Consider the following 24664-nt stretch of genomic DNA (forward strand, 5'->3'; position numbering starts at 1 on the left):
CCTATACTGTTATCACACACACATCCAGAGTTGCTCCACGGTCTCTGACACTGTGGTGTTCCGCAAGGTTCTGTGCTCTTTCCTCTTCTATTTAACATATTCCACAGGTATTTCTTTTCACTTCTATGCAAATGATATCCTCCTATTATACCCTATTGATCCCTACAACCCTTCCTTAGGGCACTTACAGGATTGTGTGCAACTCATCTCAGATTGGCTTTCTAACCACAGACTGGTTCTCAATAAAGACAAGACTATAGCATACTGGTTCTCAGGGGGTCTTACAGCCCCCACCACTCCGCTTCAGCTTTTTGGATCTAGGATTCATCCGGATGACTCATTTAAGTAACTTGGGGTCATACTTGATTCACATCTATCACTTTCACCTCAAATTTCCAATGTTTATAATTTATGGTTCTTTGTACTCCGACAGTGCTGTGCTATTTGTTGTTACGTCAGCACCAATATTTTTCACTCCCTTATTCTTTGTTGACTACGAGACTGGACTACTGCTATATCATATAACTCGATTGAACACAAACATCCATTAAAAGGCTCAGTCTCTCCAAAATACAGCCATTCTATTGCTCTGCCACACCCACTGTTATGACCACACATCACTATTACTTCAAAAATATCACTGGTTTCCAATTCATTAGCGCATTCCCTTTAAACTACTGGTCCTTATATACAAATTCTATAGACTCATCTGCCCGACTACTTGTTTTCCTTCACCATTACTTATTCCCTGGCTCATGTCCTCTGTTCATTTAATGGTCATTGTTTGATATTACTCAGTCCAAAATCTGCCCGGTTAGAGTCTAGTGGTCATCATGCTTTCTTTTTTGCAGCTCCCTATCACTGGAATTCCCTTCCGCCAGACATTTGTGCTGAGACGTCTTCTAAATTGTTAAAGCTTTTGATGTAGTATGATGTTTTGACAAACTGTTCTTTTATTTCTGTTTGTTCTCTATTGCTATTTCTCTTTTCCTTCTATGATTTCTGTTCTATCCACTGTCCTATTGAATTTTGTAGTTCCTTTTATTTTCCTTGAAATTTTTAATTGTACTATTGTAAACCACCGAGAACTGCCAGTCAGTAAAGGCAGTTTAGTAAATCTCAACAAACCATAAACCATTTTACCACCATGTCTGGTTTTCTTGCAGCCAGCTTTTTATCTGTCAGGATGGAGATGCCCCAAGTGATCATAACTTAATTTTCCATAATTCTTATGAGTCATGATCCCAACGCTTTTCCAGCACAGTGAGATTGTAATGTTTACAGAGTGTCCAATGAATGAGATGTGACACCTTGTTTTTGAACAAATAAGCACTTTCTAGTCCACAATCTTTACATTTTTCGGACCAGCAACATATAGTACTCACATCAATATAGTCATCACCGTAAACAACCTGCATGCGGTGGTGAATTTCAATTGGAGGGACTCCTTTGACAATCAGAAATTCTATCACTGCTCGTTGCTTAAATTGCACTGCGTGCTCACTGCAGGCTTCCAGTTCAATAGTAAAACAGCATCTTCACACAGAGGCTTTTTGCCAACCGAGGTGAAGGAAAATATTTCAAAGAACAAGTAAACACGTGCAGTACCATCAGAGCTGCTATCTTTTGATGAATTATGAGGGCACTACTTCTCATATAACTCTTGTATACCCAATTGCCTGAATCCCTTAAATGGTATACAGTCATACTGGGCTATAATCTCTTTAGGGTGAGATAAAGATGAAAAGTGTATTAGTAGCAGCAATGTATATGAGAAACAATATCAAAGTAGCTGCAACACAGGGAACTTGGGGAAAGGAGAAAGCAATATGGATCATCTTAGAAAGAAGATGAAACTTCCACCACCCAGATGTCATATACAGACCTCCAGCTCAAACAGAGAAACTGAACAGTGATCTGGACATGGATATCCAAAGTTGAGAATAAAAGGGGAGGAGTTATTGATAGATTTCAACCTGCCAGATGCGGCTTGGCAATGTCCCATCTGCAGAATCAGAAAGAAGAGCAATCGTGGATGTTTTTCAATATTCTCTGCTCATACAAATGGCGATGGAACCCATGAGGTAAGAGATGACACTCAATTTAGTACTCACAAATAGAGAAAGTATGTCTAATGTCCAGATGGCCATCTTTGATAGCCTACTGAAGCACAGTTCAATTGATGTGTGTTTTAAATGGTCTGTATACCCTGATCCAGCTTCCTTAAGTGAAAAGCTGGCCTCCGTTGGCGAGACCATTTGTGTTTATCAAAGGATAAGTAACTTTTTCTATAAAAGGTGCTGCTTTATTGAAATTTTGATTTGCACCATGGGGAGGTTTTAATGCCCTATGATATTATTGTCTTATTTAAATCACTGATCTGAATTGAATTTTGTTGACTGGGACTCCTCTGAGGTCATCACATACACTGAATAATTATGTGGGAATTGAATTGTTTAGTTTTGGTTTTGAATTTTTGACATTATACAAAAAAAAAAAAAAAATCCTACACCAAACAATAAATAGAGAGCATCCCTATATAGCAAGAGAATAGAATCAAAGCTAAATTTAAATAACCTTCACACTTCAAACAAGGCATAGGGAGGAGTAACCTGCATGAAGAGGCAGGTACAACTATAGTCACCTTAATGGGAATATTGGATGGACTATACAGGTTTCTATCTGCCGTCATTTACTATGTTGCTGTCTTGTTTTAACTACCATGCCATCTCACAACAACCCTCTGCCCAAGTCCTCTCAATATATTATGAATTTTTACCTTACCCCTTCAGCCTCCAGTCCCTTTCAGTCTATTTTCCCATCCAGCACATTATGCTGAATCCATTCAATGCTATCCTCTTGACAGGCTCATGCCCTATTCTCTCACTAGCTTCTCTGCTATTCTTATCCTATTTGGAATTCTACATTTTGTTAGGATGTCAGGTGAATACATTTCATCAGATTTTCTTTTTATGCATATTCTCTTTTTCATTTGTCTCTGCATATTTATATCACTCCATTGCCCTTCAGCTCTCTCCTGTGTCCTGCTTAATTTTGTTCCTTCCTCCCTTTGATGGCCTGGCATGCAGATTCAGCTGAACATTGCCAACTCACTTCAACCAGTACCAGGATAACAGTACAGGATTGCTAACTCTATACAGCTCAAACTTACTCCGCTGAGGCAGTCACACAGCACAACGAAAGACAGCCAGGGGCAGGATGAATTAGGTGGTGGCAGTAATAGGCTAAGGCCAACTCCAATTCAATTCATTTTCCACTTGTCTTTCAGCCAAGGAAAGTCTTGCTTCACCAATTTGCCTCATTTCTTTGAAGGCGTGAATAAACATGTGGATAAAGGTGAGCCAATTGATATAGTGTATCTAGATTTTCAGAAAACTTTTGATAAAGTTCCTCATGAGAGACTTCTGAGAAAATGAAAGAGTCATGGGACAAGAGGCAATGTTCTGGTGTAGATTAGGAATCGGTTATTGGACAGAGATTTGGTTATTGGACAGAAAACAGAGGGTAGATTTAAATGGTCATTTCTCTCAATGGAGGAGGGTGAACAGTGGAGTGCCGCAGGGATCAGTACTGGGACCAGTGATATTTAACATATTTATAAATGATATGGAAATCGGAATGACGAATGAGGTGATTAAATTTGCAGATGGCACAAAACTATTCAAGGTTATTAAAACATATGCGGACTGAAATATTGCAGGAAGACCTTAGGAAATTGGAAGACTAGGCATCCAAATGGCAGATTAAATTTAATGTGGACAAATGCAAAGTGATGCACATTGGGAAGAATAATCCGAGTCAGTCAGTTACCGGAAAGAATAATCTGAATCAGTTACCGGATGCTAGGGTTCACCTTGGGGGTCAGCAACCAAGAAAAAGATCTAGCTGTTATTGTAGATAATACGTTGAAATCTTCTGCTCAATGTGCAGTGGCAGCCAAAAAAATCAAACAGGATGCTAGGAATTATTAGGAAAAGGATCTAGGTGTTATTGTAGATAATACGTTGAAATCTTCTGCTCAATGTGTAGTGGCAGCCAAAAAATCAAACAGAATGCTAGGAATTATTAGGAAAGGGATGGTGAATAAGACCAAAAATACTATAAGGGAAAATTAGGTTCTTACCTTGGTAATTTTCTTTCCTTTAGTCATAGCAGATGAAGCCATTTCGTATGGGTTGTGTCCATCAACCAGCAGGGGGAAAAAGAGAGCACTCAACTTTTCACAGTGCCTCATGGCCAGCCAGCTACACTGCCTCTTCAGTATTTGAAGCTTCCAAAGCAGTATGGCAAACCGCAATGGGAATAAACATGAACTTTCCTCACAGCGAACGATGGCCCCTTAACGAGGGCATGAACTCAAAAGGAGGGAATGAACACATCCTCCTGGAAGGAATAAACTCGTCCTCCTTATTGTATAACTGGAGGGGATACACGCAACTTCCTGGAGGGAATAAACTCATCCTCCAAAACATAGGAGGATGAGTCCATTCCCTCCAGTTTATAAGTGAACATGAATCCTGAAGACTGTTTTCCTACTTTCTCCCAAGGAAGGAACTTCAGGAAACAAGAACAGAACCTGAAACAGATTCACAGCATACAGACAATCATACAGGGAGGGCTCATGGCTTCATCTGCTATGACTAAAGGAGAGAAAATTACCAAGGTAAGAACCTAATTTTCCCTTCCTTGTCATCAAGCAGATGAAGCCATTACGTATGGGATGTAACAAAGCAATCCCTATAGAGGGTGGGAACAGGTCACACCACGCGCTAGCACTTGTGCTCCAAAACACGCATCCCTCCTAGCAGCCACATCCAGCCTGTAATGTCGGGCAAAAGAGAGCATAGAAGCCCATGTTGCTGCACTGCATATCTCTTGATGAGAGAGTGCTCCAGTTTCAGCCGAAGAGGAAGAAATCGCTCTGGTAGAATGCGCCTTAAAGGCTACAGGCGGAGACCGGCCGGCAAGCAGATAAGCTGAAAAGATAATTTCTTTGAGCCAGCGGGCAATAGTGGCTTTAGACACTGGAGACCCTCTGCGAGGACCTGATAGCAAAACAAACAGATGATCATAGATCCTGAAAGAGATAGTAACTCGCAGGTACTGCAGCAGAGTCCTGCGCACATCCAACAGGTGCAACTGCCCAAAAGATTCTGGAAACTCCTCCTTATCAAAGGAGGGCAAGAAAATAGGCTGGTTTAGGTGAAACGCTGAAACCACCTTAGGCATGAAGGAAGGCACGGTCCAAACCGTGACCCCGGACTCTGAGAATTGCAGAAATGGGTCTCTACAGGACAGCGCCTGGAGCTCTGACACCCGTCTCGCCGAAGTAATGGCCACAAGAAAAACGGCCTTTAGTGTCAAATCTTTCTCCAATGCTCGCCGAAGCGGCTCAAAAGGAGAAACCTGCAGGGCCTTCAAAACTAGCACCCAGGTTCCAAGCTGGACAGGGTGCTCGCACGGAAGGCCGGAGCCGAAGCACCCCACTAAGAAACCGTGCCACATCTGGATGAGCAGCTAAAGACACGCCTTCAACCTTACCAAGAAGGGAGGCCAACGCTGCCACTTGCACCCGCAGGGAATTATAGGCCAAGCCTATTTGTACACCATCCTGCAAAAAGTCCAGAATCGGCGAGACAGGAGCCCGCATGGGTGTGATCGCTTTTGAAGCACACCAACACTCAAACTGGCGCCAAATCCTGGCATAAGCCACGGAAGTGGAACGCTTGCGGGTCTGCAGGAGAGTGGAAAGGACTGTGTTTGAATAGCCTTTGTCCCTCAATTGCGCCCTCTCAATCGCCATGCCATAAGACCAAAGCAGCAGGCGTCCTCCATGGTTACCGGGCCCTGTAACAACAGGTTCGGTACCAGAGGTAAAGAAAGGGGAGCCTCCACTAGCATCTGTCGGAGGTCCGCATACCAAGGCCTCCTGGGCCAATCCAGGGCGATGAGGACCACTTCTCCTGGGTGCAGCCGAATCTGCAGGAGCACGCGCCCTATCAAGGGCCACGGAGGGAACACATATAGTAGGCCCGGAGGCCAGGGCTGAGTCAAGGCATCCAACCCTGCCGAGCGAGGATCTCTCCATCTGCTGAAGAAGCACGGGACTTTGGCATTTGAACTTGTCGCCATAAGATCCATCACGGGCTTGCCCCATTTGGCACATATCTGCAGGAATACTTCGTCTGCTAGTTCCCATTCTGCTGGATCGATCTGATGCCTGCTTAGATAATCGGCTTGCACGTTGCTCTGACCTGCAATGTGAGCTACCGACAGAAACTGAAGATGCAGCTCGGCCCAGTGGCAAATCTGTTCGGCCAGTGCTCTGCACTGAGTGCCGCTTGTCGATTTATGTAGGCCACTGCTGTCGTGTTATCCGACATCACTCCTTCCAGGGTCACTTGAAAGGCCAGAAGCACCTGAAACACCACTTTCAACTCCAGGTGGTTGATGGACCACTCCGACTCCTCGGGTGTCCATAGACCCTGGGCATGCTTCCCCTTGCAATGTGCGCCCCAGCCCTTCAGGCTGGCATCTGTCACTACTAGACACCAATCGGGGAGCGCCAGCAGCATTCCTCGCCGCAGCATGCTGTCTGAGAGCCACCACTCCATGCTGAGTCGGGCTGCAGGGAGCCAAGAAAGTCTGCATTGATAATCCTGAGAAACTGGAGACCATCTTTGAAGTAGGGAATACTGTAGAGGTCTCAGGTGCGCTCTCGCCCAGGGCACCACTTCTAATGTGGCTGTCATTGATCCAAGCAGCTGGACAATGACCCAAGCTCACGGGCGGGGCATCCTCAGGAGCAGACGGACCCGATTCTGAGGCTTGCACCGCCTTAGCTCGGGTAGGTATACATAGCCCGAGTCTGTGTCAAACCTGGCCCCCAAATATTCTAGAGATTGCGAGGGGGTCAGGTGACTTTTGGCCATATTGACGACCCAGCCTAGAGATTGAAGTACTGAGACCACTCTGGCTGTAGCTTGATAGCTCTCTGTTACAAAGTCTGCTCTGATGAGCCAATCGTCTAGGTACGGGTGAACCCTGATACCTTCTCGCCTGAGCAAAGCAGCTACTACCACCATTACCTTCGAAAAGGTTCGGGGAGCTGTGGCGAGGCCAAAAGGCAAGGCTCAGAACTGGAAATGTTTTCCCAACACCACAAACCTCAGAAACTTCTGGTGCGGGGGCCAAATTGGTATGTGCAAGTAAGCTTCTTTCAGGTCTAGAGACGTGAGAAACTCTCCTGGCTGTACCGCAGCAATGATGGAGTGCAGGGTTTCCATGTGGAAATGCCGCACTCTCAGGGACTTGTTTAATTCTTTTAAGTCCAGAATAGGGTGAAAAGACCCACCTTTTCGCGGCACCACAAAGTAGATGGAGTATCGGCCTTAGGCGGGAGGTACTGGGGACACGGCCCCTAACTGAATCAGACCTTGCAAAGTGTCCTCTACCGCCGCCCGTTTGGCGGCAGAACCACATCGGGACTCCACAAACACGTCTCTTACTGGGGAGTTGAATTCTATTCTGTAGCCATCTCTGATCAGGTCCAGAACCCACTGATCTGAGGAAATATTGGCCCGCTCCTCGGCAAAGAGAGAAAGACGTCCTCCGATGACAGGAAGCGAGGAGGGGGCCGGCGCACCATCATTGAGAGGGTCGCCCCTGAACTCCAGGCCTAGAGCCTGGAGCAAAAGGAGTTCCTCTGCTGAAAAACAGGCACGAGAAGTGAACCCAGTAGAACGCCCCGGGCGGTACCTTCTAGCTTCACGGAAGCGAGGTCTATAAGAGGAGTGGACCGCCTGGCCCTTGGAGGAAGGCCTCGGCCTATCTTCAGGCAAGCGCTGGGGTTTAGGATCTCCCAGGCCTTTAACAATTTTTTTTTCCAACTCCTCACCAAATAGGAGAAGGCCTTGAAAGGGCAACTTCACCAACCTTTGTTTAGAGGCCATGTCCGCTGCCCAATGTCGTAGCCAAATAAGACGGCGAGCCGCCACTGCTACTGCCATTTGTTTAGCCGAAGCTCTGACAATATCATAAAGGGCATCAGCCAAAAAGGACAAGGCCGACTCCAGCCGCGGAGCCACATCCGAGGAGGGCTCCGCTCCATCTCTGGGCTGTTCCACTGCCTGTTGCAACCACGCCAGGCAGGCTCTAGCAGCATAACAACTGCATGCAGTCACCCGAACAGTAAGACCTGCAATTTCAAAGGACCGTTTAAGTGCTGCTTCCAGCCTACAGTCTTGTATATCCTTCAGGGCAACTCCTCCTTCCACAGGGAGGGTAGTTCTCTTTGTCACCGCAGTGACTAGGGCATCCACTTTAGGCACTGCAAAGCGAGCCAAATGCTCCTCACGCAGAGGGTATAATTGCCCCTTAGCCCTGGAAACTTTCAAAGGTCCCTCGGGGTCAGCCCACTGAGCGGAAATAAGCTCTTGGATGGAGTCATGCAAAGGAAAGGCTCGAGCAGGCTTTTTGGTATTAGCCATCCTAGGATTCACAGAAGAGGCCGTGCCACTGTCAGGCTCTTCAATAGAAAGGACCTGTAGGGCATCTGAAATAAGCGCTGGCAGCTCATCACGGTGGAAAATCCTCACCGCGGAGTGATCATCCAGATCCTGTGGTAATTCTGTACCCGACTCTGGCTCCTCAGACCACGAAGGCCTGCCAGAACTCTCCGAATCCTCACAGCCCGACCACGGGGTGGAAAAAGGAGGTGCACCACAATCTGAAGGAGAATTAGCCCTTCTACGCTTTTCTTTATGCCAATTATCAGGGAAAATAGCCTCAGGGGGCAGTCCCAGGCCAGCATCCACCGGGGGGGGGGGGGGGGGGGGGGGAGACAATAGAAGGGGCCTCAGACGACCCTTGAGGGAGAGCTCTTTTCAGCATGTATGCTTTATGCAATAACAAGTGGAGTGGAGGAGTGGCCTAGTGGTTAGGGTGGTGGACTTTGGTCCTGGGGAACTGAGGAACTGAGTTCGATTCCCACTTCAGGCACAGGCAGCTCCTTGCGACTCTGGGCAAGTCACTTAACCCTCCATTGCCCCATGTAAGCCGCATTGAGCCTGCCATGAGTGGGAAAGCGCGGGGTACAAATGTAACAAAAAAAAAAAAAAAATCAGGGGAGAAAAAAAAACTCGCCCTGGGCACCCTGAATAGCCTCAATTCGAGGTCCCGTCCTCCCCCCCGGGCTCAGGGCTCCCCGTCTGTACGGAGGCCGCGCTATGCGGAGAATTCAAAATGCCGTCCGCTGCCAGCTCTGAGCGGGAAGAATCATCGCTCGCCATGCTCGGGCCGGCTCTTACACCTGTACAGCACGATTTACAGAGCCCCGCTGCTGATTTGCGCTTGCCACACCGGGAACAGTGCTTTACATTCTCTGCAGTCATCGCCGAAAACGGCGGAAAAATTCAAAATGGCGGTTTCGCGCCAAAAACGCCCCGATCGCGGGCCCACCCCGGAGGAGTTAGAAAACACTCTTACCTCACCGGACCGAGTATCACAGCTCCGGTCCCATAGAAGAATCAAAGGAAAACCTCTGTTTCATTTTTTTTTTTTTTTTAACGCTGTGAGGAAAAGCAGAGGTAATAAGAACTCCGGAGGCTCATATGAGTGGGAAAGGCAGGGAAAGACGAACCAATGTGCCTGCATCCACTGAATGGGAAAGGACAGGGAAAAGCAAGCTAATATGTCAACATCCACGGGGGCATGGGTAAGGCAGGGAAAGGGCTAACCTATGTGCCTTCAAAGTGAAGCTGCTATAGCCTCTAACACCCCGGCTAACAACTGGCAAGCCAGGAGCCACCCCCAGGCAGATTTTTGATGAAACTCGAAGAAGCTGCAGCCACCCTGCTTGGGGAGATAGAGAATACTGAAGAGGCAGTGGAGCTGGCTGGCCATGAGGCACTGTGAAAAGTTGAGTGCTCTCTATCTCCCCCTGCTGGTTGATGGACACAACCCATACGTAATGGCTTCATCTGCTTGATGACAAGGAATGCCTCTTTATCGCTCCATGGTGTGACCTCACCTTGAGTAATGCATTCAGTTCTAATCGCCATATCTCAAAAAAGATATAGCGGAATTAGAAAAAGGTTCAAAGAAGAGTGACCAACATGATAAAGGGGATGGAACGCCTCTCATAAGAGAAAAGGCTAAAGGGGTTAGTTAGGGCTCTTCAGCTTGGAAAAGAGATGGATGAAGGGAGACATAATTGAGGTATACAAAATCCTGAGTTAAGCTCTGGACCTCTTTGCCAGAGGATGTAGTAACAGTGGTCAGCGTATCTGGGTTTAAAAAAAGGTTTAGACAAATTCCTGGAGGAAAAATCCATAGTCTGCTACTGAGACAGACATGGGGAAGCAACTACTTGCCCTGGGACTGGTAGCATGGAGTGTTGCCATGATTTGGGTTTCTGCCAGGTACTTGTGACCTGGCTTGCCTACTGTTGGAAACAGAATACTACGCTAGACAGACCATTGGTCCTACCCAGTATGGCTACTCTTTTGTTCTATAAGAAACAAGCAGAACCAGGAGTCTAGTTTTGGATTGAGCTTTCCAAAGCTTGCCCAGCAATAATGGAAACCACTTGGATTACCAAAATCATATTTCTTTCAAAAGGTAAATAGGAAATACAGAGCTACAAACCCTAACCAGTATAAAATTAATGCCGAAGTAAAAAGTCCTAATGACTTAGAGCTATCTTACCAGTAGGAAGAAAAATTAGAAAAACTGTTTCCAGGTTTTCTAACAGCCCAGTCTTGAGAGAAAAGAAAAATATTTAAACAAATTGGTGTAATTTTGTTGGGGCATCTAAACATTCTTATGTTCTTTCAATGAAGCTCTGTATGAGGATAAGATTGTGACAAACACCAGCCAAGTCAATTCCTTCACCATTTTGCTCATTAAACGCTTGCAGTTCTCTGAAGGCAGCTGAGGTAGATCAATAATTTTGCTTTTTCAAGCCTTAAACTAACATTTTATCATAATGTGAAGGGATCTAACTGGTACTGATATCAGGGAAAGGGCAATGGCTTAAATAGTGTAAAATGCCATCATCTAAAGATGATCAGTCACATTGTAATGGTTGCACATTCCCTACAGGGTGGCTCAGTCATGGGTATGCAATGCTAGTTTTTAATTCATTATAGCTAAAACTAGATTCTGGAAAAAATGTTATTACCACCATGACTACTCCAAGAAATTTTGTTGTGAGTTACAACAAAGGGCAGTTCTTAAATTTTGTACCCACTATCTATATATATAAAAGGCACCTCCAACGTTCCAATGAAGCCTCAAGCCGGATGAGGCGCCCGAGATATCCGGTTTGGCCTGCAGTCACTGTAGCTCCGCCCTCGCGTCAAAACACGATGACGTCGAGGGCGGGGCGGCGAAGGCACAACACCCGAGTCTGACATTCACTTACAGCAGTGGGGAGAGCGCAGCGAACATTCATCGCAAACTCGCAACTGGAGTGAGGGAGGGAGGAAGAGGGGGGGTGTGGAACTCGGAAGGAACGGACGGAGGGGGGGTCTGGAACTCAGGAGGGAGGATGGTGGGGGGGGATTACCTTGCTAACTCCCGTTTCATTTTTTCCCGAAACGGGCATTTCTTACTAGTGTTCAATAAAATATTTAAAACCGACATGGATGTACAATAATGTGCTATCTATAACTCTTCCCACCCATGCCCCTCCCAGTGCCACATCCCCTATAGTTGCACACTATAGAGGACCACCACCAGAGACCTCTACAGTCTGTGCCCCGAAAATGGTAAGAATAGATCAAGTACACATATGTTATATTGCATCATACAATACACTATGAGTTTATCTTGTTGGGCAGACTAGATGGACTGTGCAGGTCTTTATCTGCCATCATCTACTATGTTACTATGTCCACTACTGAAAAGAAAGTTCTCTTTGTAGCTCTTTGGGCAGTTCTACTTTAATTCCTGTATATCATTGGAAACAGTCATAGTAAAACAGTCACACACTATTCAATTGGCTACAAACTGTACCACAGACAGCAACACAAAGCTATGAGATACCAATGTCTGTAGCACACTTCATCAGTCTTGTTTCCAAGAGATTCAATGGAGGCAGCTTTACAGAGTAAAATACGCTAATACAGAGCAACTTTTTCATAAGTGTAATATAGACTTTTAAAACATTCAGAACAAGAGTTGCTTTTGAAACTGGATTGATGTCACAGGAAATAATCTCATCCACACGATCAAAACAAGGAATGCACACAAAAACAAACCAAGCAATGCTTCCCTCTAATACCCATAAAAAAAGGGGAAAATAGGAGGAGTTCAAAACATACACACCTGTATTTCCTTCACACTGCTTGGGTGATAATACTCATGAAGCTCTGAAGTAAACAGAGCCTGGCAGAGATTGAACTTCTGAAGTCCCAGCAGAGATTGGTACTTCTCATCCGGGATCTCTTCCTTAGCCATCCAGTAGACAGAAGTCAATAAGGCAACCTTGGAAGGGCTCACTTCCACTTTAATAACTGATTTTGGCTCCTGGAGGATATGCATGCGTGATTCGGAGGCCATCTGCTCTTTGTTGACTGCTAAGGCTTGTCGGTGAGCTCCAGAAGTGACATGGCGAAGGAGAGCATGACGCTGGAAGTTATCTGTGCCCACAGTAAATGCGTTCTCTGCTTTCCCATGCTTGTTTTTCATCAATGCTTGACGACACTCTACACAAAACATCAGCTTCCTCTCATAGTCAAATTCCAGCCAGGTGAACTCTTCTTTCCAGTGCTCATTGAAATAACGTTTACACTTTTTGTTGGAGTTTGATGTCTCACCTGCTGGCTTTTTCCCAGGAGGCATCATATTGCTGTTGCAGAGAGAAAATCAAACACTATGGATGAACTTGAGTTTTCATAAAGGAAAAGCCTCTGTATCTATCTTAGTAAAGACATTTATCATGTCATGGTTAAGACTAGAGATGAAAGGAACAAGGGGAAAAGGATTGGCGGAGGGGGCCTTACAAACCTTGTTCTTTTTTTCCTACAGGATTATTCATATTTACCAGGAGTTTCTGAGAATGCTATTTCACAGCAGCAAAGCAAATATAAAGACAGAAATCCTGTCTCCCCCCCCCCCCCCAATACAAATGACAGTGTTTCAATATAAATTATTTTGTAATTCATGATAAGCATTTTAAGACCTCTTTCAACTGACCCTCACAATGAGGTCAGCTTGAGAGGTATACTTTAACCAAGGTTACAAAATTCTTCAAAACCAAGGAATATTGACAAGTTGACTATGACATGACTGTGACCTTGGGACTGTCTTAATTAACCAGCTCAATTAATAACTTTTTGCCATTACTACACCTTGTGAAGATTCAAAACACTTTCACAGCCACAATATCTGGATTTTACCCAAATTAAACTGAAAAGTACTAATCATGTAAGAAAAAAAAGTCACTAACACACAATAGGCATAAACATGACCATATATAGCAAATCCCATGGTTTTGGTTTTTAATGGCACAAGGTGATGACAAGGTGACAAGGTGGAGGTCAGTCCAGCCATGGGGCTTTCTATAGCTATGGGGAATGTGAGATTTTGCAGTACATGTGAATATTGTACTGACCATTCAAATGCTGAGCAAATATTATGTCCAACAGGGGCTTATTCTTTACATAAAAGCTTGCTAAATGTTAGATATAAGGATCCAGCAGAACAAGAAAACAATGGAAAGTTGTGCACAATTTTAAAATTTAAACAGTTTTTGACATTTTGTGCAAGTTTCAAAAGAGAAAAACAATTTTACCAGCAAATCTCTCTATAAAAGGGACAGCAGGATATTATTCTAAGCATGCTATATTTAAAGACAAAACAACAGTATTTTCTGCATAAGCATTTGCTTGCACAGTATTCTGCAGATATTTTCACTCTCAAAGTGGTAGGAAACAAAAGGCTGTGAAGTAAAATTGATGTGCAAAATCTTTTTACAAATGTCATCCTTAAAGCTGAACGCAAGAGGACATGGTCTATTGTCCTACAAGACCAGTCCAGACAAATGGGTATTGTGTCCATCAACCAGCACATGAAGACAGAGAATCAAAGTAGTTCTTCATCCCTACAGGGGAATGTGCAGCCACAGAATGCTCAGTATTTCGAATAGCCAAGCAATGGTGCTCATCTATAGTGTTGATCAGTAATGACTAGTTAAGGCAAAACTCCACACTCTACTGACATGCCGTACTTCCATTGAGTCAGGAGATGCATCATAGCGAATGATACATACCTGTAGCAGGTGTTCACCGAGGACAGCAGGCTGATTGTTCTCACGACTGGGTTGACGTCCACGGCAGCCCCCACCAACTGGAAGAAAACATCGTGGGCGGTCCCGCATGCAGGGCACGCCCACCGCGCATGCGCGGCCGTCTTCCCGCCCGTGCGCGACCATTCCCGCTCAGTTGAATGACAAGCAAAAGAATGAGTAAAATGCAACTGCAAAGGGGAGGAGGGAGGGTAGGTGAGAACAATCAGCCTGCTGTCCTCGGAGAACACCTGCTACAGGTATGTATCATTCGCTTTCTCCGAGGACAAGCAGGCTGCTTGTTCTCACAACTGGGGTATCCCTAGCTCTCAGGCTCACTCAAAACAAGAACCCAGGTCAATTGAACCTCGCAACGGCGAGGGCAGAACAGAAATTGACCTACGAAGAACAACTAACAGAGTGCAGCCTGAACAGAATAAATCGGGTCCTGGAGGGTGGAGTTGGATTCAAACCCCAAACAGATTCTGCAGCACCAACTGCCCGAACAGACTGTCGCGTCGGGTATCCTGCTGGAGGCAGTAATGTGATGTGAATGTGTGGGCCGATGACCATGTCGCAGCCTTGCAAATCTCTTCCATGGTGGCTGACTTCAAGTGGGCCACCGACGCTGCCATGGCTCGAACACTATGAGCCATGACATGACCCTCAAGAGCCAGCCCAGCCTGGGCGTAAGTGAAGGAAATGCAATCTGCTAGCCAATTGGATAAGGTGCGTTTCCCAACAGCGAACCCCTTCCTATTGGGGTCAAAAGAAACAATTGGGCGGCCTGTCTGTGGGGCTGTATCCGCTCCAGATAGAAGGCCAACGCTCGCTTGCAGTCCAATGTGTGCAACTGACGTTCAGCAGGGCGGGTATGCGGTCTGGGAAAGAATGTTGGCAAGACAATTGACTGGTTAAGATGGAACTCCGACACCACCTTTGGCAGGAACTTAGGGTGAGTGCGGAGTACTACTCTGTTGTGATGAAATTTGGTATAAGGAGCATGAGCTACCAGGGCCTGCAGCTCACTGACTCTACGAGCTGAAGTAACTGCCACCAAGAAAATGACCTTCCAGGTCAAGTACTTCAGATGGCAAGAATTCAGTGGCTCAAAAGGAGGTTTCATCAGCTGGGTGAGGACGACGTTGAGATCCCATGACACTGCAGGAGGCTTGACAGGGGGCCTTGACTAAAGCAAGCCTCTCATGAATCGAACGACTAAAGGCTCTCCAGAAATGGCTTTACCCTCTACACGATAATGGTAAGCACTAATTGCGCTAAGGTGATTCCTTACTGAGTTGGTCTTGAGACCAGACTCCGATAAGTGCAGAAGGTATTCAAGCAGGTTCTGTGCAGGATAAGAACGAGGTTCTATGGCCTTGCTCTCACACCAAACGACAAACCTCCTCCACTTGAAAAAGTAACTCTTTTTAGTGGAATCCTTTCTAGAGGCAAGCAAGACACGGGAGACACCCTCAGACAAACCCAACGAAGCAAAATCTACGCCCTCAACATCCAGGCCGTGAGAGCCAGAGACTGAAGGTTGGGGTGCAGAAGCGCTCCGTCGTTCTGCGAAATGAGAGTCGGAAAACACTCCAATCTCCACGGTTCTTCGGAGGACAACTCCAGAAGTAGAGGGAACCAGATCTGACGGGGCCAAAAAGGCGCTATCATGGTGCCGTGGTCTTGCTTGAGCTTCAGCAAGGTCTTCCCCACCAAAGGTATGGGAGGATAAGCATATAGGAGGCCAGTCCCCCAATGGAGGAGAAAGGCATCCGACGCCAGTCTGCCGTGCGCCTGTAGTCTGGAACAGAACAGAGGCAGCTTGTGGTTGGTCTGAGAGGCGAAAAGGTCCACCGAGGGGGTGCCCCACTCTCGGAAGATCTTGCGTAGCACTCTGGAATGGAGCGACCACTCGTGCGGTTGCATGAGTCTGCTCAGCCTGTCGGCCAGATTGTTGTTTACGCCTGCCAGGTATGTGGCTTGGAGAAGCATACCAAACTGGCGAGCCCAACGCCACATCCTGACGGCTTCCTGACACAGGGGGCGAGATCTGGTGCCCCCCTGCTTGTTGATGTAATACATTGCAACCTGGTTGTCTGTTCGAATTTGGATGATTTGGTAGGACAGCTGATCCCTGAAGGCCTTCAGTGCGTTCCAGAACGCTCGGAGCTCCAGGAGGTTGATCTGAAGATCTTGTTCCTGGAGGGACCACACTCCCTGGGTGTGGAGCCCATCGACATGAGCTCCCCACCCCAGGCGAGATGCATCCGTCGTCAGCACCTTCGTGGGCTGCGGAATTTGGAATGGACGTCCCAGGGTCAAATTGGTCCGAATCGTCCACCAGTGCAGCGAATTGCGGCAACTGACGGACAGGCGGATGACATCTTCTAGATTCCCGGTGGCTTGACACCACTGGGAAGCTAGGGTCCATTGAGCAGATCTCATGTGAAGACGAGACATGGGAGTCACATGAACCGTAGAGGCCATATGGCCCAGGAGTGTCAACATCTGCTGAGCTGTGACCTGCTGAGACGCTCTGGTCTGGGAGGCGAGGGACAGGAGATTCTGCGCCCTCGCTTCGGGAAGAAAGGCCTGAGCCATCAGAATTCAGCAGAGCTCCTATGAATTCCAGAGATTTGACTGGCTGGAGATGGGACTTCGGGTATTTTATCACAAACCCCAGCAGCTCCAAAAGATGAATAGTGCACTGCATGGACCGAAGAGCTCCTGCCTCTGAGGTGCTCTTGACCAGCCAATCGTCGAGATACGGGAACAGGTGCAACCCCAGCTTGCGTAGATACGCCGCAACTACCACGAGACACTTCGTGAACACCCGTGGTGCAGAGGCGAGCCCAAAGGACAGCACACAATACTGAAAGTGCCGTGTCCCCAGACGGAATCGGAGATACTGTCTGTGAGCTGGCAGTATCGGGATGTGAGTGTACGCGTCCTTTAAATCCAGGGAACATAGCCAATCGTCTTTCTGAATCATGGGTAGAAGGGTGCCCAAGGAAAGCATCCTGAACTTTTCTCGGACCAGATATTTGTTCAGGCCTCTCAGGTCTAAGATGGGGCGCATCCCCCGTTTTCTTTTCCACAAGGAAGTACCTGGAATAGAATCCCTGCCCTTCCTGCCCGGGTGGCACGGGCTCGACCGCATTGGCGCTGAGAAGGGCGGAGAGCTCCTCTGCAAGTACCTGCTTGTGATGGGAGCTGAAGGATTTGGCTCCCGGTGGGCAATTTGGCGGAGTGGAGGTCAAATTCAGGGTGTATCCACACCGCACTATTTGGAGAACCCACTGGTCGGAGGTTATGAGAGGCCACCTTTGGTGAAAAACTTTCAACCTTCCCCCGACTGGCAGGTCGTCCGGTATGGATACTTTGATGGCGGCTATATTCCCATGGATCCAGTCAAAAGCCCGTCCCCTGCTTTTGCTGTGGAGGCACAGGGGGCCGCTTAGGCGCACACTGTTGACGGGAACGAGCGTGCTGGGACTGTCCCTGTGCCTGAGGAGGCCTTCGGGCCGGCTGGGTGTACCTACGCTTGCTGTAGGCGTAGGGTGCAGCCTGCCGGGCCCAGAAAAAACAGGGGTGCGATGCTGCAGGGGTGGATGCTGAAGGCGTCCGGTGGGAGAGCTTGTCGAGAGCGGTTTCCCACTGGTGTAGTTGGGTCCACCAACTGCTCGACCTTCTCGCTGAAAATGTTATCCCCCAGCAAGGGACATCCACCAGCCGCTGCTGGGTGCGGTTGTCCAGGTCAGAGGCACGCAGCCATGAGAGTCTGCTCAAGATGCCACATCACAGGTGTCATAGATACCCCTGGACAGGAACTTTCTGCACGCCTTCAGCTACCTGACCACCTCCTGAAAAGGCCTGGACTGCTCCGGAGGGAGCTTGTCGACCAGGTCCGCCAGTTGCCTCACACTGTTCAGCATGTGGATGCTCGTGTAGAGCTGGTATGATTGGATGCGGGTCACGAGCATGGAAGATTGGTAGGCCTTCCTCCCAAACAAGTCCAGAGTGCGAGACTCCTGCCCAAGGGGCGCCGAGGCGGTATCCCTCGAACTCCGTGCTCTCTCAAGAGCAGAGTCCACGACCGCCGAGTCATGAAGCAATTGAGGCCGCATCAACTCTGGGTCTGAGTGGATCCTGTATTGGGACTCCGCTTTCTTGGGGATGGTGGGATTAGATAGTGGCTTCAACCAGTTCCGAAGCAGCGTCTCCTTAAGGACACTGTGCAACGGTACCGTGGAAGACTCTCTAGGTGGTGATGGATAGTCGAGGACTTCGAGAATCTCCGTCCTCGGCTCATCCACAGTAACCACGGGAAAGGGAATGCAGATGGACATATCCCTGACAAAAGAGGCAAAGGAGAGGCTCTCAGGAGGCGAGAGCTTCCTCTCCGGTGAAGGAGTAGGGTCAGAGGGAAGGCCCACAGACTCCTCTGAGGAGAAATATCTGGGGTCTTCCTCCTCCCACCACGAGGCCTCCTCCTCGGTGTCGGACATGAGCTCTCTCAGCTCAATCCTCAACCGGGCCCGTCTCGACTGCGAGGAACCACTTCCTCGATGATGGCGTCGAGCGGTAGACTCCTGCGCCGGCGGGGACGAAGCTCCCTCCATCGACGGGGACTCCACCTGCGTGGCGGTCAACATCGGTGCCGCAAGCGGCGTCGGAGGCCTCAGCATCGGGCCAGAGCCCACCGGCGCCTCCATTAATGGCGCCGGGGGCGCAAGCACCCCCGGTGCCGGCAGAGCCTGGCGCATCAGCCCTTCCCGGATCCCGGGAACGATGGCTCAGAGGCACTCGTCCAGGCCCGCTGTCGGGAAAGGCAGAGGGGCCGGTGTGGATGCCGATGCCAGAAGCTGCTCGGGTCCAGGAGACGGTACCGAAGTACCCGTGGACTGACGCAGCGACACCTCTTCGACTGAGGGGGAACGCTCCTCCTGGCACTGCCGCTTCCTGGGCATCGAGTCGTCCCTCGAAGTACCGGAGCTGGCAGTCCCGTGCGCCGTGGGCGACCGATGACGGTGCTTCTTTGCTTTCTTCCGATGCCCGTCATTGGCGCTCGGCGGAAGAGACGAGGAGGAGGTGGAGCCCCCCCGGCCTCGAGGAATCGGATCCGACAGGGTTCGGTCCCGATGGCCCTGGGCAGAGGGAGTGGCCGGGGAAGACTGCCCGCGCAGGCCGGCGGGCCAAAGGTACCTGTACTCCTGGGGTCGGTGCCATAGTCGGCGCCGACTTCGTCGACATCGGTACTGAAGACCCGGCCGTCGACACCGATGCCGTAGAGGTCGACGTTGAAGGGCCAGCGCAAGTTCCAAAAAGACGGTCCCGCAGAACTTGCCTTGCCACCTGTGTCCGCTTCCTTAAGCCGAGACACAAGGTGCACGTCTTGGAATTATGCTCCGGGCCGAGGCACTGGAGACACCAAGCGTGGGTATCGGTCTGCGAGATCTGTCGGCTGCACCGACCACACTTTTTGAATCCGCTCGGGACCTTCGAAGACATCAACGGAAAAATCGCGTCGGCAAAGTCAAAATCGTCGATGGTGGCGGTGAAAAGCACACCCGAAAAAGATGAAACGACTGCGCGGCCACAAGGCCGCGACGAAGCGCCCTCGCGGCTAAAAACGACGAGGACAACTCTTTTTTCTTTTCTTTTTGAAAAAGAAATTGACACGCGAACACGTACGTTAAAGAAAGAAAAACCGCGGCTAGACCGCAATCCGGTTTCCGTGGCTGACTAAAAGAGAGACGGGAACACGTCTCTCTCCAGCGCGGAATAGAAAAAACTGAGCAGGAACGGTCGCGCACGGGCGGGAAGACGGCCGCGCATGCGCGGTGGGCGTGCCCTGCGTGCCGGACCGCCCACGAAGTTTTCTTCCGGTTGGTGGGGGCTGCCTTGGACGTCAACCCAGTCGTGAGAACAAGCAGACTGCTTGTCCTCGGAGAAACATAAATACATCATGATCCATGAGAAACAACGACATCCACAGAATGGACTAAAAGGAAACGACAAAAAGAAATCAATTACCATAAGGGAGGGTTTCTGAACTGGTCTGGTAGGACTAAAGGAAAGAAAACAATCAGGTAACACATACTTTTTCCTTCCTTATCGTCCATACCAGACCAGTCCAGACCAGTGGGATGTAGCAAAGTAGTCCTCAGTAGGGTGGGAGTAGAAGATAAGGGCCAAACAGTTGGGAGTGGAAAGAACAAAAGTGGTGATACAGCAGCCAACATGTTGGAGCCCAAGATGGATTTGAGAAGACTTTCAGAGCCTTTATCTCCAAAAGGAAGTATTAACCCCCTGAGGAAGAAATGTTGAAAAACAGCTGCAATTAGGCAAGCTGCAATTTATGCAACAATGATCTGATCCAGTGGCAGGCCATGAGACTTGACCGAAATACCAAATAAAAAGAGAAAGATACAAGGAAGGCAAGACCAGAGTTGGCCAGCTAGGAAAGAATTAACTACAGACATTGAAACCTGTTGGTAGTCCACTAGCAGAAAAAGTGTTGCCAGTTGCAGCATAACATGAATATGAGTGGAAGGATGGAAGAGAATCAACCTATGAAATTGGAGAGGGCGTCAAGCTGGGAAAGGCCAAAGAACCTAAGTGAAACTAAAACAATGAGTATGTTGAAAGACAGGACTCCTTTGTTCCCCAATTCAAGAATCAGTAGGTGTGGATACGAGAGTAGAGAAAACAATGCTGTAGAAGATCATCATTGAAGGAGAATATGGTAGCTATAAGGAAAGTGTCATGGCCACTGCCTTGATTTAATCCGACTCACCTCTACCAGAGAGGGGGAGCCGGGTTTGGGCCTTGCGGCCCTCACAGTCGTGCCTGTCACACTGCCACTGCCTGTCCTAGGCATGCATTGTGGCCTACAGTTTAAAGGGCCTGCAGTGGGAAAACGCTAGAGAGTGATGTCGGGCCTGGGCGGGGCCTTGGTGTACTTAAGGAAGGCCCAGGTGTCCCCTCCAGTGCCTTCGCAATAGGTCCCTTGAATCTACCTAGCCTAGTCTCAAGCTTGTTTGCTTTGCCTTTCCTATCCAGATCTGCTTCGTCTACTGCTTTAGCCCTGCTCTGCCTTGTCCCCGGCCCAGCCTTGCCTGCTGCCAGCCAGGGTCCGGCCAACCTCCAGGTTGCGCAGTTAGAGCCAAGATGGCTGTGGCCCAAGGAGTTCACTTTTCCCGAGTTGTGATAGGTTGCTAAGCTCCAACAAGTCGCCCCCACCCACCTTGCAGTTGCTTCAGCAACTGAGTCTTCAGGTCCAGCAGCTCACTGGTTCAGTTTAGGACCTGTCTGCCTGGATGGACCACTTCCAAGTGCTTGTGGTACAAGAGGCTCCAGCTTCTCCAAGCCCTGACCCAGCCCCCGGTAATTCCAGGTATCCGGCTTGTGGCTCCACTGAGGTATGACAGGTACCCCAAAGACTACAGAGGATTTATTAACCAGTGTCAGATAATTTTTGAACTCCAAACTAGATATTTATCCTCTGACAGGGCCCAGGTGGCTTACATTATTTCCTTGCTGTCTGGCCAAGCCTTGGGCCTCTCCACTCTGGGAGTGGAACAACCCAGTGCTCACTGACCTTCAGTTTCTTTGGACAGGTCAAGAGGGTCTCTGAAGAACCTGGGAAAGTCATGTGAACAGCATCTGAGCTTCTTAGATTGAAGCAAGGGACACAGACCCTGGGCAATTATACTATACAGTTCTACTGTATACTCTAGCTTCTAAACTAAGTTGGAATGAGAGCCTTGTCTCAAACTTTTGGCAGGGGCTAGAACCCAAGATCAAGGATGAGTTGGTGGGATGGAATCTTCCCACTGTGCTGAATGATCTGATCGGGCTCTGTAACCTGGTGGATATTCTGTTCCAAGAGTGAGCCTGGGAGCAACTGTTATTGGTGAGGTTGGCCCACTGGGCACCTAATCCTCAGCAAAATTCATGTATGCCTAGCCAGGGGGCCCCATCTCTAGATCTTGAGGAACCCATGCAAGTGGACTGTTTCCCCCACCCTTTCTGTGCAAAAGAAGCAGAAGTATTGGACCCTGAATTTATTTCTTTATTGTGCTCTTAACTGCTCTAACAAGTTTGGATCTTCGAACCAAGTTCTATCCAGGGGTACAGCACTGGACCTGCCCTCCCGAGAACTCTAGAACCCAATTTCTAGTTCTGGCAGTGCTGCATTTAGATCGAGGAGAGGAAAGCACCAAGGTTTTCCTGGATTCTGGCGCAGGAAGAAACTTCATAGATGAAGCTCTTGTTTGGCATTTTAGAATTTCTACCCAGGATTTGCCTAAGACCATTCCAGTCTCTTCAGTTTATGGGAATATTCAAGGACACCTTAGAACCTAGATGGTCCCGCTATGCCTGTGCATGGGTGACTGCAGGGATGGCATTGCTCTGTTTGTCCTCCATTCTCCATGAAGTCTAGCGTCTTAGGGTTTCCATGCCTCCAAAACACAACCCGACTAGAACATGAGTGAGAGGAGATATTACTGCTTGGAGTGACGCCTGTGATCAACTTTGTTTGGATTCCGAGACATCTTTCACCCTTTGAAGAGGGGATACTGTCACAGCCGCTGCTGTGACTTGACTCAACTCATCTCTCTTATCCCAAGGAGGGGGCGCCAGGTTCGGGCTTTGCGGCCCCTGCAGTCCTGCCCATCATGCCGCCGCCACCCGATGTAGGCACGCATGCTGTGGCCCATGATTTAAAGGGCTTGCAGTGGGAAAATGCTGCAGAGTGATGTCAGACCTGGGTGGGGCCTGGGTGTAATTAATGAAGGCCCAGGTTTCCCTCTGGTGCCTTCATAACAGGTCCCTTGAGCCTGTCTAGCCTAGTCTCAAGTTTGTTTGCCTTGCTTCCTGTCCAGATCTCTCTTGTCTCCTGCTCCAGTCCTGCCTCACCTCTTGCTCCAGCCTTGCTTGTCTGTCTCCAGTTCAAACCCACCTTACCTAGTCTAGGTGATGTGTCTGCTGCCAGCCAGGGCCCGGTCAACTTTTGGGTTGACCGGGTAACGCCAACATGGCTGCGGCCCAAGGAGCTCACCTTCCCTCAGTTGTGACAGAACGGGTGGAAGGACATAGTAGTGGCACCCTTTACAGGACCCTAAAAGAGGCTCAAAGCCCAAAAACTATAGATATGGAGTAAGTGCATTATGAATTACCTGAGCCCATAAGCCAGGCCCCCTCCCTGCCCATCTTTCAAAGCCTTGCTCAAAACCCACCTCTTCAATGTCGCCTTCGGCACCTAACCATCATACCTCTATTCAGGAAACCTGGACTGCCCCTACTTGACATTTTGCCCTTTAGATTGTAAGCTCCTTAGAGCAGGGACTGTCCTTTTTTGTCAATTTATGTTAATCTGTACAGCGCTGCGTAACCCTAGTAGCGCTCTAGAAATGTTAAGTAGTAGTAGTAGTAGTAAGTGCAAGAATTTCTGACAAACTTATTAGTAACCTGCTCCTGGAAGACATAAAATGCCCAAACGACAGAAAGAGAATTGCACAGAAAGGAATATGGTAAAGAGAATAGAGTACAAAGAATAGATACATGGTAATATGCATGATAGGAAGCTAGATAGGAAAGCCAGACACCATCTGTCCATATACAGAAGGAGCGACTCTGCAGGCAATGTATAGCTAGAACAGAAAGATAGTCTAGTCAGTCAGAAAAGGGAACCTTAGACACTACTACTACTACTACTATTTAGCATTTCTATAGCGCTACAAGGCATACGCAGCGCTGCACAAACATAGAAGAAAGACAGTCCCTGCTCAAAGAGCTTACAATCTAATAGACACCAGCCAGGACAGAAAAGAGTCCAGAATAGAGTGCAAGAAAAAAAGCAAGTCCTCCAAAATCAAGATGCTAACAATCTCCATGATACTGGAATGAAAAGGTCGTAGCCAAAAATGTTGCAGCTGCAAAAAAACATCAGGTTGATATAGCTGTACCATACTGCCAGTGATGCAGCTCAGTGAAACGGCTGGGAGAGGCAACCATGCAGACCATCAAGAGCAGTGCAACCCATCCGGCAGAGAAGGTGAATAATAGAACTAGCTGGTGCAGATACACCTGACAGCTGGCAGGCACTTTTGGGCAAAAGCTCCTTATTTCTGGCTGGTACCACAGAGTAATATGACCAGCTGGAGCAGCTGTGTGACATTACCTATCTAGAGCAACAGATCAAGATAGATGGCTGATGGAGGTGTATAAACTAGCTGACGTAGCCTAATGCTGGAGCTGACTGGAATAGCTGTGCATTAGACCTAGCGAAGAGAATCTGTGCACCGAAACTAGCCAAAGAAGCAGAGCACCACAGCTAGCTGG

General features: G+C 48.4%; 1 protein-coding gene across 1 annotated transcript in view; it reads right to left on the minus strand.

The window, feature by feature from the left end:
• C8H17orf113 (chromosome 8 C17orf113 homolog) overlaps positions 1 to 24664 on the minus strand; it is a 142120-nt gene that overhangs the window by 46094 nt on the left and 71362 nt on the right. The window contains 1 exon segment of the mRNA XM_030213355.1: positions 12352 to 12874. Coding sequence (XP_030069215.1) covers positions 12352 to 12874 — 523 coding nt within the window.

Source organism: Microcaecilia unicolor, chromosome 8 (genome assembly GCF_901765095.1).
Source record: "Microcaecilia unicolor chromosome 8, aMicUni1.1, whole genome shotgun sequence".
Lineage (NCBI taxonomy): Eukaryota > Metazoa > Chordata > Amphibia > Gymnophiona > Siphonopidae > Microcaecilia > Microcaecilia unicolor.